Source organism: Coptis chinensis, chromosome 3 (genome assembly GCF_015680905.1).
Source record: "Coptis chinensis isolate HL-2020 chromosome 3, ASM1568090v1, whole genome shotgun sequence".
Taxonomy (NCBI): domain Eukaryota; kingdom Viridiplantae; phylum Streptophyta; class Magnoliopsida; order Ranunculales; family Ranunculaceae; genus Coptis; species Coptis chinensis.
The window spans coordinates 318,497-335,971 of NC_141458.1; the positions used below are offsets into that span (position 1 = coordinate 318,497).

General features: G+C 34.4%; 3 protein-coding genes across 3 annotated transcripts; all 3 read right to left on the reverse strand.

The window, feature by feature from the left end:
- Positions 1–1,453: 1,453 nt before the first annotated feature.
- Positions 1,454–3,951, reverse strand: LOC147506978 (Nucleoside diphosphate kinase family protein). Its single transcript, XM_086599712.1, has 5 exons — positions 3,822–3,951; positions 3,287–3,505; positions 2,899–3,006; positions 1,869–1,981; positions 1,454–1,769 (listed from the first exon to the last, which is right to left on the reverse strand). The coding sequence occupies exons 1-5, from the start codon at positions 3,872–3,874 to the stop codon at positions 1,738–1,740; spliced, it is 525 nt and encodes a 174-aa protein (XP_086455838.1). The 5' UTR covers positions 3,875–3,951; the 3' UTR covers positions 1,454–1,737.
- Positions 3,952–4,109: 158 nt separating this feature from the next.
- Positions 4,110–8,697, reverse strand: LOC147506979 (Pectin lyase-like superfamily protein). Its single transcript, XM_086599711.1, has 5 exons — positions 8,071–8,697; positions 7,355–7,475; positions 6,246–6,494; positions 5,328–5,481; positions 4,110–5,186 (listed from the first exon to the last, which is right to left on the reverse strand). Exons 1-5 carry the CDS (start codon positions 8,494–8,496, stop codon positions 4,661–4,663), a joined length of 1,476 nt encoding a protein of 491 aa, XP_086455837.1. The 5' UTR covers positions 8,497–8,697; the 3' UTR covers positions 4,110–4,660.
- An 872-nt stretch (positions 8,698–9,569) lies between these two features.
- LOC147506980 (2S seed storage albumin protein-like) lies at positions 9,570–9,977 on the reverse strand. Its single transcript, XM_086599637.1, has one exon. The coding sequence runs from the start codon at positions 9,975–9,977 to the stop codon at positions 9,570–9,572; it is 408 nt and encodes a 135-aa protein (XP_086455763.1).
- Positions 9,978–17,475: the final 7,498 nt, after the last annotated feature.

Sequence of the window (17,475 nt, forward strand, 5' to 3'; positions counted from 1 at the left end):
ATAGAGCAGCAGAAGAAAAAATTAGAAAATACTAGGAAGCTTATAGAGCTAACCATCATTGTTTCATTCAGTTCAATTTTGATATTTTTGGTTTCTTGGCACAATAATCTGTTGAGCTCCTCAAGAGATTGCTGAAAGTTATGGACTGCAACGTAATGACAGCTGGTTCTAACAAGTTTGTCTTTAGGAATATATGATTTACTATTCAAAAAGAATTTGCGGGCAGTTTGTTACACATTTGTCTTAATTATTTGTAAAATTCGTTATCATTATCAATAAAATTTTCATATTAAAAAAAAAAAAAAAAAAAAAAAAAAAAAAAAATAAAAATACACAAAACCATTTTCCTCCAAACGCTTCTACCTTTTCTTTCCTGTTTTAGCACTTGGGTACCTGCATCAACTATTTTAGGCAAGTTTTGGTAGGTGATAAGGTTCCAATTCTCCCCTAAGAGAGCATCTTATTCTTATCACATGGATTGGCATGGATGGTTGGATATCTGCAGCCTCAGGACCACATCACACGAATCACTAGGCAAATCTAATGGTCGCACCCATTTTTTGCAAATTAAGACAACCCATGAACATGACTATTTAAGACCACCCTTTAAAGCTACTATAGCTATCAAATAATTTATAGTTAACACATCACTTTCACCTATTTGTTCAAGACTTGTGAAAGCTAGTTCCTAAACAAGTCGTTATCATTTTTTGTGGATATATATCACTTAAAATAGCACGGTGATCATGATAAGCTATGCAGAATTTAGAAAGCCTACGAAATACAAAAATATCTAGAGAAAAGGTGCAATGGCTCCCCATTCAAAAAACGGAGGGAGTGGCGATGGTTTTTTCCTCTATCTGTATATAACTCTCCATATATAGAGAGTGTTATTGAGGAATAGAGAGTGTATTCCACACGAGTTGAAATGACGTGGTTTGTAAAACCCAAATGGCATCACTTGAAGTGGCGTGGAATGGAGTCAATTGTTTTGTGTCCCCACCAAGTCAGAAATTAATTATGACCATTTTTTTTTTTTAAAAATTCCGCACTGGTTGAAATGGTGTAGAATGGTCCGAACCATTGGCATTGGACACCAAAATTGACTCCTCATCCTCAAAACACTGGTTTTTTTGGTGGAATGGAGATAGAGGGTGGATGCACCATTGGACTCAGTGTCTCAGCCTAAGAAGGTGACCACGTCAAATCAAACTGGACTACTGGTCCCCCAAGCATGTATACTGTATTGCTACATATGCTGCTACAGAATGCATATATGGTTTATGGGCCAGAACCTCATCAAACTGGACTACTGGTCCCCCAAGCATGTATACTGTATTGCTACACATGCTGCTACAGAATGCATATATGGTTTATGGGCCAGAACCTCAGATCATTGCTTCGACTATGTGAATAAGACATGAACTACAATCAGCCAGTGTAGGATAAGATGAGGAGATGAAAATGGAAACCATCAATTGACAATAGTATAAACCCAAAGTAGGAAAGAAACATGAAAAACAGATTGACACGAATTGTCGAACTAAAGACTGCATAGGCTTTTCCTCCGGTAGGCAGAGTTGGAAATCAACAACTGTATAGATCAGTTACATTCTTACAAGGTACGGCACATCATGTCCATCCTAACTAGGTGTCAACATTGGACGCATTTGTTTGTGAAAGACAAGGGCATCTTTCTAATAGGTAAAAAGTTGTGCAGCATTCAATCTTTACCTCTTAGAGCTCATCATGATTTAGATCACGTCCTTCTGTAATGGAAATGTGTTATAAGTAGTATACACCAACTGCTAATTGAACACAAACATAATTTCTGATAAAATATACTACTGCAATAAAGACAATCTTACCGTTTGACACCATCTCCTCAAAGAAAAATGAAATCTCTCTTAAGGCAGATTGAACGGAATCTGAACCATGCACACAGTTCCTTTCTGTATCCATGCCGCATATGGCTCTGATGCTGAAATTAAGAGCGAAAAAACATCATATGTTTACATCAAAGCACCTAGGCAATAAGGACCTAGCATGTCAATAAACATAAAAAAGTGCAAGATCCACAGAGCAATATGTCCTAACTTGGATGAATAATAACTAGTTATTAGATCCAGCATGTGATTTTCAGGCTTCCACCCACTGCTCCACATCCAACAACATGGAACGAAGATGGGATCGATAGTACCAGCTTCTTTTCCCGGACAAAATCCCGACTTAATTCAATTTTTCAGCAAACTGTAACCACAATCATTTCACATAGCCACAAATCAACATCGACCATGTACACATTTGCCTAAAATTAATTAACCAGGCTCAGGCAATCAAGTTGGCAGAATATGAAGATCAGACACCTTGCATGAACAGTTCACGGCAAGTTGACTACGACAAGAGCATTTGGAGGCAATGCTGAACTCCATCTTGTACACATTATCTATAGCATTTCCAGAATCATGCAAAATGGAGAAATGATTTAGACCTTAGTTTTCTACTGTTGCAATTTGAGAATCAGTACAATTAGTTATTTATAGTTTTAGACTACCTGTATTACCATCAAAAGCAAGTTTTGAAATCAAATTTCTGAGCAACATATAAGATCAAATCAAAATGTGACTTAAGTACCTAACTATGGGAAACTGAATGTCATTGATTATGAGCGATTTACAAAGATTCTGTTTTAACTTGGATTCCATTTCTCCTCTTTTTCCTTCACTGTTAAATAAAATAAAGAAAAAACTTATGTTTATTTTTTTTTTTTATTTTAAGAGGAAAAAGCTTTGAAGAAAGAAAAGAATGCAAGCATTTGGTATCTAAATGGAATAAAAAGAAACTGAAAACGGGAGCTGACAAAAGTATCATTACTATTAGAATGGGAAGAACAGTAACCTGTGAGGATGAGTTATCTTGGCTTTCTTAGCATCAGTTGGTCCAATTAAAGCACGCCAATCTGCAATAGCATTCACCTTTTCCAAAACCATAACAGATACTGGACCACTGAAGGAAGAACAAAAAAAAGGTTAACATGTAATGAAGACTTGTTGAAGACTTGTTGACATGGACAAGGCGGTTGGGTGAGTGAAGGTTGATGAGCCTTCGGACATAAGCCTTTGGGCTATAGGGTCCTTTGAACCGGTGTGGGTCTGTCTTAACTCTCTAAAAGAGGATTTGTTGACTTGTTGTAATCGCAAATGTGAAGTGTCCTTAATATTGAAGAGAGGATGTTGATGTAATAATGTAGCTGAAAGCTTGCAACAAAAATAAAAATCATTAATACCTCGTAATGTATTTGACAAGGCTAGGAAAGAAGGTCCGCTCAGAATGCTCAGCATAAAAGAGTGCTGCATTGCTTTCATCAAGCTGAACCATTGTTGCCTTGAGGATGCTAAAACCAGACTCATCTATAACTCTTTTAATGTATCCTGTGTAATTTAAACCATCTGGCTTTATCATTGCCAGTGTCTTTTCTTTTTCAGTACTTGCATAACTTCCTGATCTACATTCCAATCAAAATTGCAGTTCAGTGAGATCTTTCAAAAAGTAGACATTGACATTGAAAGGAGTAGCACTAGTATTCAATTTTTCTTTCCTTAATGATAACACTGCTAAAGGAAGGTAATGGCGATGCAAGAAAGGACATTACACTGCTAAAGAAAGGTAATTTATTTGTCATAGAACATAGAAGTAGAACAAGCACTGCAGGTAGAATACATTGCACAAGGGAATTTTACCATTAAGCATTTAATTTGAATCAATGATAGATACTTAATATGAAAAATTGAGAGTAAACAAGTGAAGAAAGGAAATGGTACCTGGAAAACAGAGCAAGAGAGAGTAAGAGAGAGAGAACAAGTGTTTTAGCCATCAAGTAAGGAAGATAACGCGGGAAAACGAGTAACACTAACACACATCAATTGGTTTTGAGTATCTCCAAAACTGAAAAACCCCAGGCCAATTGATATTCCAAACTTCAACCCACGTCACCTATTTTAACTCCATTTTCTTCCCATCATTGATAGTTTCCTCTCCTTGTGGAGCCATTCAGCCACATGTGACTCTTCATGTGAATTATAAAAGCTTACGATGATCAGATTACTTGGTGTGCAGAAAATGAATTGAGTGTGTCGTGTATTCAAATTATAAGCGATGGTTTGATACATTTGTGGAATAACATATACAACCTTTTTGCACACATGCATGCATTTCTAATCCAGATTAAAATTTATAAAACAGAAGGTTCAAATGAATAAAATTGTGAAACTGAAAAAGGCCTCGAATATGATACAGCTATTACAGAGGATTGTGCCAAAGGCTATTGATGGCTTGAAAGAATGAGACAGAGCCAGGTGCCCGTCCCTGTCCCTGCCTTTTGGTTGATCTGGCAATCCATCCACCATGAAGTTCTTTGCTAAATACAGGTACAAGCGTCTCCACCTGCGATCGCTGGAGGAAGCAGGAAGCTACTGCAGATCTTTAAATGATCATTCAGAAATCAGGACAACAAATAGAGCAAACAAAAGGTGCAAGCAAACCCTATCAAAATGTTCCATGCGCCGATGCTGCCATTTGCTCAGTACTATAATACATTTGGCACCATTCTTATCTTCCATTGCAGGCCTTGTAAGCCTTTACGGACGATCCTTCATCGCATTTAAAAATCGTAATCTATGTCAGTAATATTCTGGGAACTTGAACGCTTAACCAACTGTTCTTGCTCATTGTAAAGATCAAGGTTATCACATGGAGCAGGGAAGATTGTCCCAATCACACGTCCCTGAACAAAAGCACACTGGAAGATATGTTTCTTCTTGTACGTTGTACCCACTGACATATCCCGGAATGTGAGGTTCCTCAATGGTATATCATCACTTCCATGGAGTCGTACAGGAACACGAACTCCCTGACCGTGGATCCCAATGAAACTGATATTTCCAAGGATTGGAAAGGCCTTGCGGTCATAGCCGTCATCAGCGTGCTCATTATAGTTAGTTTTGATAACAATACCCACACGAACATTGTCAAAGGTAACATTCTCATAGGTGATATGCCGAATATAACCTCCTCTGCCAGGAGCAGTCTTGATCCGCATTCCCCTTCTTGAGTTCCATACAATGACATTCTCCACTCTGACGTTTGAGATTCCACCAGACATCTCACTACCAATAGATATGCCAGCACTGGTGTATAGAGAAATCAAAGTAAATTTAGTTACAAATATCTAATTGTAAGTTCAGAATTGGGTTAATTCTCTTGAAGGGATTGACATAAATATCAGTAGGTAATTAGTTTGAGAAGTGATGATGTGGAATAGTTCTCACCTCACCATAGACTGAACGACAAGGTTTCGTACGAGAATATTTGTAGAAGGCTGGCCATAAGCAATTCCGTACTGATCCCAACCACTCTTTATTGCGATTCCATCATCACCCACACTTATGTAACAGTCCTCTATTACCATATTCTCACATGAATCTGCATCCAAAAAAATGTTATGATATTCCCATAGTTCAAAAATGAAAACAAAGAATACGGAATTTTTGAAGATGCCATGCTTTAAAGTCAGTCAGTATGAAGACGGTTATTAAGCTAGTTTGTTAGTTCTCAAGTCAAATGTAACTTATCTCTTATCCAAGTTATCTTCAACTACTATACTGCATTCGTGTGCCTCATGTCAAGCATGATCCTGCTATTGATAACAGTTCTATCTTTGTTGCTGTTAGAGTTCTAAGGGACATCTCCCTTTTAGGAAGTTTCTATTATTGTAAACTCTCTTATTTTCATATGCATACTGAAGTGATACAAGGCCGAAAATAAGGTCATGTCTCCAAACTTCTTTTCCATTAACAACAATACAATTTTTACTGTTCCTTTTTAATTAATAGAATGAATTTTCATTAATGAAAAAAGTGTCAGTAAAAACCAATAAAGGGGTGAATAGGCCGGGTGGGGGTACTAAGACATCCTTAGCCCAGTCATCATTTGCCATCTTACCTCTTGCTTCCTTAGCAAGGCACTAAAGTTCCAGAATAGATATTAAGTTATTATCCAAGAGATTTTATGTTCATGCAGCCGATGTTAGGGTCTTTGTTGGTCCAACTTTTGGTTATGCACATGCCAAAACAAGGTCAAGTTTGTACAACAAAGCTCTGGTTACTTACAATTTATAGTACTAAGGTACAGCGCATAGACAATTATTGATCACACAGTGAAAGGATGTAGATTGAAAATCATGGTACCTGGATCAATTCCATCTGTGTTTGGGGCTCCAAATAAAGGAGCCAAGATGGTCACATTTGTGATGCTAATGTTCTTGCAATCATAGGGATGGATATTCCAGAAAGGAGAATCTCGTAGAGTTATGTTAGAGATCCTTATGTCGCTTGACCACATTATCTGCAATAATGGGCCCCTTGTGTAATTGAGCACCTTTTGACGATGCTTTGTCCACCATGTTTGACCTTGTCCATCTATGGTACCATTGTGGCCTGCAAAATAATTTTAAAAAAAATCTAAGCTAAGCTAAACCTAATCAGTAATTCACAGAGCTAAATGTCAATTTCCAAGATGTACACGAGAACATTGCAACATGCATTGATAATGCATCATATGTCCTATTAAAGAGAAAGAAAGAGAAGATAACCCTTTTTTGCAGTAAAAAAAAATATCAACGAAATAGGTAGCTTATCCATAGACATGATTATAGTAAGCCACTGATAAAAAAACACATGTTGTGAGTTCAGTTAAAGTTCAACCAAATTATTTTATCTGCTGCGGAGATCCATATCAGTATAGCACAATATAGACTGGAAATAGTGAATCGGAATAAGGGCAACAAGTCCTTCTTTCATTTCATTTCTTCAGATCTCTTTTCCATTCTGCTGGGGGGTGGGAAGAAGAGGGAGGGGCAAAAATTGTAAGCAAGACCATGATCATTACATTTCAAAATACCAAGACAGGTTCAAAGAAAAAGGTGAAAACCAACGGGATCAAATTTTCCTTCAACGGTTTCAAAACAAGGAGTTATCCTGTTCTCATTGACTAGCAAAAGGGGATCATCAGTCAGTGTATCCTCCCACTTTGTCTACCTTCTCGACTTGATTTGTTAACTAATATTTCATTTCCTTTTTCTTTTGGCGGGGGGAGGAGGGAAAAGTACTAAGCAAGATCTGTTGTGTTTGATGTTCAAATAAGTTATAATGGGTAAAGAGAGAAAAAAAAATAAAATAATAAAAAATGAATAGCCTTCTCTTTAGAGAATTTAGAGCAAAACGTTCTTCTAATTCTCGTGCAGCTCTCAGCATACAACTAAAATGGAACCTCACAGACAAAATCAAATGCACCTAACCTGTAATATCAACATCCTTGAGATTTTGGCCATGAATCAAACTACAATATCGTGGTCCAGGACGTTCCCTCCCATATCCATATGAAGGCAATGGTGGCATTAGTGGCCAGTATTTCTCATCCTGTTACAGAAAATTTTCTAGGATTACTGAACGGAAATAGCATTCAACAAGACTAGAATGTTTTTACGTTCTTATGCAGTATAACCTTTACAGACTAATATTGAATTTTATGTTACATGAAATCAGGCTATGCAAAAATTCCTGTTTTTCAAACACAAGATTGCTAATATATAACTAAATAGATGCAACAATATGATTCAAATAAAGCCTTGGAGTTAACTAGCTTAACCAGATCGAAAATATTTGACCCAACGTTTCACTAGTATTTCTTGCTCTGAGCTAAGGTGTCACAGTTAAAAATCACAAGAGTATGTCATATATATCTTATAGCTAACAATTTAGTTTGCACTTCATTGTATACGCCCAAATGAGACGATAACTATAGTGGAGATTTTCGCTCCTTTTGAAAGTTTGCCACAACCATAAAGAAAAGATAACAATCCACCTGAACTAAAAGAGTCTATATTTCTCCAAACCTTTCCTTCTTAACACAACAAAGTTACTTGTATATTTAGAAACATACATAAAACATAACATTATAACTAACAAACCACTAAACTCAAACTATATACTAGAACTCAAAAACAGATTATACCTGAACTGCAAGTATAACAGCACCTTCGGAAAGAAACAAAGTCATATGACTAGTAAGATTAAAAGGGGCAGTAAGCCAATAACCAGCAGGTACATTAAGCTGCCCACCACCCTTCTTCCTCAACTTTGCAATTGCAGCTACCCCTCTCTCAAATGCTTTAGTATTCAATGTAGTCCCATCTCCTTTACCACCAAAATCAGTCAAATTAAACAGAAATGGTCTCAAAACTGGAAATGGATGTTCTTGAACAGTTTTAAATATCCAAAACCTATCAACATTATCCCTTTGCCACATAAACAATGAACCAAACCCAATGATCCACAAAATTGCAAACAATGTCCTATACGACGATATAAATGCCGGTATTAAACGCTTTAATTCCGGTCTTTGGTTGTAAAATCTACCAAATGTGAACGTTTCCACCATAACTACAACAACAAGTATTGAAATTTCACAAAATTTAAGACAATTGTACAAGGAAAGGAGTGATCTTTAGTGAGGAGAAGTAATCATTTTTGAGGATTGTCAAGTGTGGAGCTGCATCTCTGTCAGGGGGGGTCTCTTTTTGAGTAAATTCAAAGGGAAGAAATGAAATATGTGAGCTTGTTATTAAGTTTCAACTGTTGTGACAGTGATAGTTAGTGATGGCAATGGATATGTAATCATGCAACTCTTTTTTTGAGTGTCTTTTACTGGGGTGGTATGGATACAACTCTTTTTATTTTCCACATTATGATAATATACCTTCTCTAAGGGTATCTCCAATGGGGAGTGTAAACCGTATAGAGTTGAAATTTTACACTCCAAATATCAAAAAAACTCTTTTCAATGGGAGTGTTATAAGTAGGTAATAGAGTATTAGTTGATAGAGAGAGTGGGAAATTCCCCCTCTCGCTATCCGCTAATAAAAATCCCGGGCGACACTCGAACAGACGTCTGAGTTAAAACAAATTCGTACGTTACTTGGAGTGTGGTCCCTATCTATTTCTAAAGTTACACTTTTTCATTGGGAATAATAGAGAGTGAATATTTATGGACTCTATAATAATTTACAATAATTGGAGTAGTAAAATCCTAATGGCACCTAGGTGGCGCCTATGTGGAGGTGTAATTTTACACCTCCCATTGGATATGCCCTAATGAGTGTACTCATTTTTCTAATTAGAGAGTTGATTTGATGGTGGTAGGTCATATTAGTGATGTGATTAGAGCATTATAATCAACTCTAAGTCTCCAAGTTAGACTTAATGACCATCATAACAATTTATAATCAGCTCTCCAATCAGATCATAAAAAGGGATTAATTATGTGATGAAAAGAAAAAGATCACCCTTGATTTATTATTCATACTTATTAAAAGCCTACAAAACACACGACGATGTGTTCACTAGCCTTTACACAAAGCTCTTAATTAAAAAGCCCACTGCACTACACAAGGGTGACTATTATTGACATGCATGCAAGACTTGGCCGGAAAGGGGCGTTAAATCCATAGCTATCTAGGCCGATTCTTGACGAATTTTGCAGTACTGTGGCTCGACGCCGCACATCTGGGGAAGTTGTTGTGCTTTCCTCATCATCATCTCTTGCATTTGTTCACCACCTTGATAACCTCGCATGCTCTGCACGGTTTGTCTAATAGCCTCACACCTGCACTCTGGATTCACTTCTTCTAATTCTTCGCAGCATTGTTGCATTTGTCCACGGAAACTAGGCCGCGTCATGGTTGGTTGTAAATATTGCCTGCATGAGTGCATCATCATTTGGCCTTGTTGCCTACACCTTTCCGATTGGTAACTGCTTGGTTCATCAACCTCGGTCGTACTTACAATGGTTTCGAACATTCTAGCCTCTGCTAAGGCTAGCAGAACAACGAAAACTGCACCAACAACTGCGAAACGAGCCATTTTTCACTTGAACTTGTATGCAATGAGCTAGGTATTATGAGCTTGTGTGTTGAGTGAAGAAGGTTGTAAGGAAGAAGGGGTATTTATAGCAAGTATTGAGTTTGCATGGGAAATACGTGGTGGCAAGAAAATAACACGTTGTACACAAAAAACAGGTAGTAGTTGGAGTTTGGTGCCTTTAATTTGTTTGCATCATTTGCATTAGAAATCTCTGTTACCAAGTTGATGGTAAATGGCAAATGCTTCCATCAACTGATTTTGTTGCGTTATGAAGAGTGTGGGCTTTGTTTGTATTTCAAAGATACGGGTTTGCTTATGTTTTGATCCAATTAAGATCCGATCCATATGCTATGAAGTTCACTAAAACCCATTGGGTCCATGAAGACTATCCCAGTATCCCACTAATTAAGTTTATACACTGTACTATTGTGGTTTGGCACGATGGCGCACTAAACCGTTGGACTGCTTGGCCCAAGTCCGTCTGGTGATCTTGTGAACATAATATGTGTACGTGTTCACTTGATTGCGCATTCGGGAGTCTTGGGGCTAAGTAATTTTTTTCACAAGTGATTATAGAATCTAATCTTCTTCAACACTAATTTGAACACTATTTATGTTTTAGGGTTAACGAATATTACCCCCCATTAGATGAGCCAATTAGGAAATCCCCACCTCCCCCCCCCCCACACACTAGATGGGAAATTAGGGTCTCCCCCCCCCCCCAAATACACACAAAAAAAACACGGTCAACCCAATTTGACTTTTTTTTTGTGTGTACTTAGGGGGAAGATCCTAATTTCCCCATCTAGTAAGAAGGGGGAAATCCTAATTGGCTCATCTAGTAGGGGGTAATACTAGTTAACCCTTTGTTTTAGTCTCATTAACTCATTAAGCATTCAAACACATTTGTTCATCTTTAATGGTTTTGGACTCAAAATAAATGATAAATGATAATTTTGTAAGGGCAAAAAGAAAAGTAAAAAAAACGTTGGTTTATTTGAATGTTTTTTTTTTTTTTTTCATACTATTTTTTTTTTAATTATATTCTCACTATAGTTGTGAAGGTGCGGTAATGGAAGTTTGCTAAAAAAATTGGGCGGTGCGAATTTTTATAGTTTGAAGATTTTTCTAGTCAATTAGTTATGTAGTAGTGGAGCTTTTCTAATCTCAGAGGGTGCGACTGCCCCACACGCACCGCCCTATATCCATCTATGTATGCATGTCCCCTTTTATGATCACTCTAATTGTAATCCTCCTTGATTTGGCGTTTTGGTTCAAGTGTAATGGTTTAAAGTGTGGAAATTTTGATGACCCAAAATGCGTTGCTTTTATCAATGAGTCTCCAAAGCTCCGGATGTTGCTGCCATGCCTCCCTAGAGGTCTCTCCACTTTACTTTGTATCTGATTTATTGCGTCATGTAGATTTTTTAATTTGCACACTTTTCAACTTTAATTTTTGGTTTTCTTTTTAGGTGCGTTTTGACTGTTTCAAAGGTGATGTGGTATCGATCAGTAACTTGATCGATAAAATTGTTCATCATTCTATAGGAGCTAGTAGCTGTCCCTTGGAAGTTTCCAACCTATCAAGGACCATGAAGTCTGTTTTAACTGAAGAGGGGTAATATAAAAGTTATTATTCTCATAATCTGAGCAGCAATTATATCGTTTGGTATACTTTTTAAATACTGGCTTAATACCCTCGTGTTATATAATAAATATATGTCTAATGCATTCATTTAACAGTATTGCGAAAATAAGATATCATCCAACACTCATGATGCCGATCCAGCAGTTGGATTTCCTTTTTTCTGCAATTCAGAAATTTGAAGCCGAAAAGATTACCAAGGATCTTGATGAATTCTTTGGTGTAAACCAATTTCTGACACTCTCTTGGAGAAATGTGGTCCAGAAGCATGCACCATATCTTATGAGCTAGAGAGATTCGCATGGTCCAAATGGCCAGTACATATCCCCTTTATGGAATTATCCTGACGATGCAAGATACCTTGTCATTATGCCCGAAACAAATGCATTCATCATGAGGATTCTAAGGCACGTAATTAATCCAGCTATTATTTTCTTTTATTCGAATTTCTATTGTATGTACGTGTAACTCTAACTATTATTTTATGTTGATGTCGTAGGGGAAACTTACTCTAGAAGGAGCAGTGAGCACCTTGCTTTACCTCTTCCCATGCACGATTGTTTATACTACTATTTGTTTATGTAAACGAATTTTGCAATTAGTGTCTCGGTCAACTTACTACTTAGTACCCCTTCATCTGTTTCCCTATCTTGAGATAGATATAGAATTGTCAGCTGACCCATTTTTACTTTTTGTATATGAGAAAACACAAAACAAAAAACAAAAAACAAATTCATAAACGACTTGCGCAGTTTGTTGCACGCTTATCCTAATTGTTTATAAAACTTGTTATCATTATCAATAAAATTTCTACTTAAAAAAACAAAAAACAAATAGCAAAACAAAACAAAGTAATTTTTTTACTTTCAATGTTAATCTTTTATAGTTTTTTTCATATGATAGTAGGGTTATATAGACTTATAATATTATAGAAAGTTAACAATTTGTTGAATTGGTGTAGACTTGTAGATTAGATTATGTAGATATATATAGACATAACGTTTGTCATAATTATTTGTAAAACTCGTTATTATTATCAATAAAATTTCAACTTAAAAAACAAATTAATATATAACAAAACAAAACAAAACAAGGTAATTTTTTTACTTTTAATGTCAATCTTTTATAGTTTTCTCCACATGATAGTAGGGTTATATAGACTTATAATATTATAGGAAGTTAACAATTTGTTAAATTGTTGTAGACTTGTGGACTAGATTATGTAGATACATATAGACATAACTCTTGTCTTAATATAATTATTTGTAAAATTCGTTATCATTATTAATAAAATTTTCACTTAAAAAAAATAAAAAACAAATATATAACAAAACAAAACAAAACAATGTAATTTTTTACTTTCAATATTAATCTTTTATAGTTTTCTCCACATGATAGTAGGGTTATATAGACTTATAATATTATAGGAAATTAACAATTAACTTGTTGAATTGTTGTAGACTTGTGGACTAAATTATGTAGATATATATAGACATAGTAGTATCAATTAATGGTTTAAGTGCTTAAGCTAGTAGTTAACTTTGTCAGTAAATATTAAATTCTTAGTAGTACGTCAACTTGGGAACTAAGGTATCAAATTGAGATAACCTATTCACTTTGTGGTTTAGGATATTAATCCATAATTTTCAAATAGAATTATTTTAAACTCGATCTAGCTTATATAATATTTTTCTTAGATTTATGGTGATTTATCGGCAAATTTTCGAATCAGAATATATTTTTATTGAAAATAAACCGAAATACGTTAATGAGCAGCAATTATGGTGCATAAGTACTTGGAAACTAAGGGATCAAATTGAGATAGCCATTTCACTTTGTGGTTTAGGATATTAATCCGTAATTTTCAAATTGAATTATCTTAAACTTGATCTAGATTGTATAATAGTTTTATTAGATTTATGGTGATTTAGCGGTAAATCATCACCGCTCGGTTTACGTACTAATGTGTACAAATCACTAAAACAGATTGATTGTTTCCATATCCTCAAAGAATACGTTACTCCCACTTGAAAAGATTTATCACATGAATGTGTCTTATGAACAGGTGCCGTTATATTAAATTATTCTAAAAAATATTAGTAACTATGCATAGCTATGAAATATGAAAATTATATTAATTACTCATTTAAATTTCTTGCACCATACTCTATAAAAAGGAAACATCAAACCTTGATAAAACTCATCGATTTCTTTTTATTGTTAGGTTTAACAATAGAAGTTTGATTGGAGTTTTGTGAGAATGCCCAATGTGGCGAAGATAATATTGAAGATACTTGAATAGCAAGACATTCCCTATCACAATAAAAGATTTATGATACATACTACTTAAAATGCAAAACTATATTTGTTGAGACATTTATTCCACATACATATAATACAAATATGCTTTATGGTTATTAGTTCAATGCATTTGCATCAAGTTTTTGAGTTTCCATTAATTATTATTTGAGGTTAGTTTAATGTAGTACATTGCATCCAGTTTCCTATTTCTCATTAATTATTCTTTGAGGTTAGTTTAATGCAGTTGCATCAAGTTTTCAATTTTCCGTTAACTATTATTTGAGGTTAGTTCAGTGCAATTGCATCCACTTTATGATTTCTCGTTAATTATTCATTAAGGTTAATTCAGTACAGTTGCATCCAGTTTTCGATGTTTCATTAATTAGTATTTGAGATTAGTTCATTGCATTTGCATCCAGGTTCCAATCTTCCGTTAATTACTCTTTGAGGTTAGTTCAATACATCTGCATCCAGTTTCTAATTTCCCGTTAATTGTTTTTCTAGGTTAGTTCAATAGTTTACAATTTCTAGACAATTTGCATACATGTAAGAATCTGTTTTTATAAACTCACTTTCATTTTGGGTTCCTAATTACTCGTAATTACTCATGTGAGAAGGTTAAAAAGACGGACATTTATGCTTTGAGGTCAGTGCGATGCAGTTACATCAGACTTCCGATTTTCGGTTAACTATTTTTTGAGGTTATTTCAATGCATTTGTATCCAATTTCTGATTTATCGTTAGTTAATATCTGATTTTAGTTTAATGCAGTTGTATCAAGTTTTTGGTTTTATGTTAATTATTCTTTGAGGTTAGTTCAATGCAGTTGCATCCAATTTCCGATTTTATATTAATTGTTCTTTGAGGTTAGTTCAATGCATTTGCATCAAGTTTTCGATTTTCCGTTAATTATTTTTTTTAGGTTCGTTCAATGCAGTTGCATCAAATTTATAATTTCCCGTTAATTATTCATTTAGGTTAGTTCAGTGTAGTTTCATTTATTTTTCAATGTTTCGTTAATTAGTCTTTGAGATTAGTTCATTGCATTTAGATTTAGTTTTCGATTTTCCGTTAATAACTCTTTAAGGTTAGTTCAATACATCTGCATCTAGTTTATGATTATTTATACTTTGAGGTTAGTTCGATGCAATTATATCCAGTTTCTGATTTCCCGTTAATTATTCTTTGAGATTATTTTAATGCATTTGCATTTAGTTTTCGATTTCCCACCAATTATTCCATAAGGTTAGCTCAATGCAATTGCATTCGATTTTTGATTTTATGTTAATTATTTTTTGAGTTTAGTTCAATGCATTTGCATCCAGTTTCCCGTTTCCCGTTAATTATTATCTGAGGTTTGTAAGTTTGTTTGATGTATTTGCATACAGTTTTCGATTTCTCGTTAAATATTTTTCAACAATTTCTAATTTCCCGTTAGTTATTATCTGACGTTAGTTTAATGCAATTGCATCTAGTTTCCGATTTATAGTTAATTACTTTATGAGTTTAATTTATTGCATTTGCATAAAGTTTTCGATTTTCCGTTAATTACTTTTTGAGCTCAGTTATGTATTTGAATCCAGTTTCCGATTTCTTTTTAATTATCCAATGTGGTGTGTAATACCAACTTCTACTGATCCATCTGTAGTGTCCTTGCAAACACATGACATAAAAAGTAAATTATGCTTGATTTATTATGTGGGATTATCGAAGATTATCCAGTTCTGATTTTCCATTAATTATTCTTTAAATTATACATGACTCACTATGTGGAATCTTCAAAGATTATCTACGAATGGGTGTTGTTATATTAATTATTCTGAAAAATATTTGCAAATATGCATAACTATATATTATATATTGATCACTCAACCAAATTTCTTATAAAGTGAAAACCTCACTCTCCATTAAAAAAAAAAGAACTCACCTTTGATAAAACCCTTCAACTTCATATTATTCTTTATTAAAAGAAGTTTGATTGAAGTTTTGTGAGATTGGCTAATAAGGAGAAGTTCATATATATTGAAGCTACTTGAATAGCAAGGAGTTCTCAATCATATGAAAAGAGATAAGATAAACACCATTTTAAATGCAAAACTATATTTATCGAGACATTTCCACAATATATAACCCAACTATATTTTGAGGTTGGTTTAATGCATTTATAACCAGTTTCTGATTTTCCGTTATTTATATTTTGAGGTTAGTTTCAATGCAGTTGCATCCAATTTTCAATTCTCGTTATTTATTTTTTGAGATTAGTTCAATGCAGTTGCATCCAGTTTATGATTTCTTGTTAATTATTCTTTTCGGTTAATTCAATACATTTGCATCCAATTTCCAATTTCCTGTTAATTGTTCTATGAGGTCAGTTCAATGCATTTTCATCTAGTTTCTGATTACCCATTAATTATTCTGTGAGATTAGTTTAATGCATTTGCATCCAGTTTCCGATTTCTCGTTTATTATTTGATAAAGTTGCATTTGCATATAGTTTTCGATTTCCCGTTAATTATTGTTTGAGGTTAGTTCAATGAATTTGCATCCAGTTTCCGATTTCCCATTAATTATTTCTTGAGGTTAGTTTAATGCATTTGCATCCAGTTTATTTTTTGAGATTAGTTCAGTGCCGTTAATTATTTTTTAAGATTAGTTCTACGCATTGCATCATGTTTCCAATTTATAATTAATTTTTCTTTGAGGTTAGTTCAATGCAGCTGTATCCAGTTTTCGATTTCTCGTTAATTTAATCTTTGAGGGTCAGCTCAATACATTTGCATCCAGTTTTCGATTTTTCGACAATTGTCTCACTAGAAGCTAGGCAAAATTCTATAACCCCAACGCGCTTAATTACTTGTATGTACGTAATCAGCTCTCCAATCATCAGATGATATAAGAGATTCATTATTATTTACTAGCATCTTTGTACGTGTCTCCGCCACGTTAACAATCTCCTATTTTATTTTATTTTTCATTAATTTATGGACGTGAAACTACCATTTTATCTCTGCAAAAAGACAAAATAAAAAAAATAAAACAAAAATAGCATTTTTCTTTTTGAGGGCTTCAACAGTTAAATTCATTCATTATTTTTTTATTTTGCCCCTTGCCAAACACGAATATTATAGCTCATGCTATTTTTTGTTTTATTTTTTTTATTTTGTCTTTTTGCAGAGATAAAATGGTAGTTTCACGTCCATAAATTAATGAAAAATAAAATAAAATAGGAGATTGTTAACGTGGCGGAGACACGTACAAAGATGCTAGTGAGCTATAATATTCGTGTTTGGCAAGGGGCAAAATTGGAAAAAAAAATTAATGACGTGATGAATTTACTGTTGAAGCCCTCGTTTTCTTTAAAGAAGTTAGATGTGATAAAAAGAAAAGATCACCCTTGATTTATTCATACTTATTAAAGCCTACAAAACACACGACGATGTGTTCACTAGCCTTTACGCAAAGCTCATAATTAAAAGCCACTGCACACAAGGATGACTATTGTTGGACATGCAAAGATTTGGCCGGAAAGGGTTTTTAAATCCCTAGCTATAT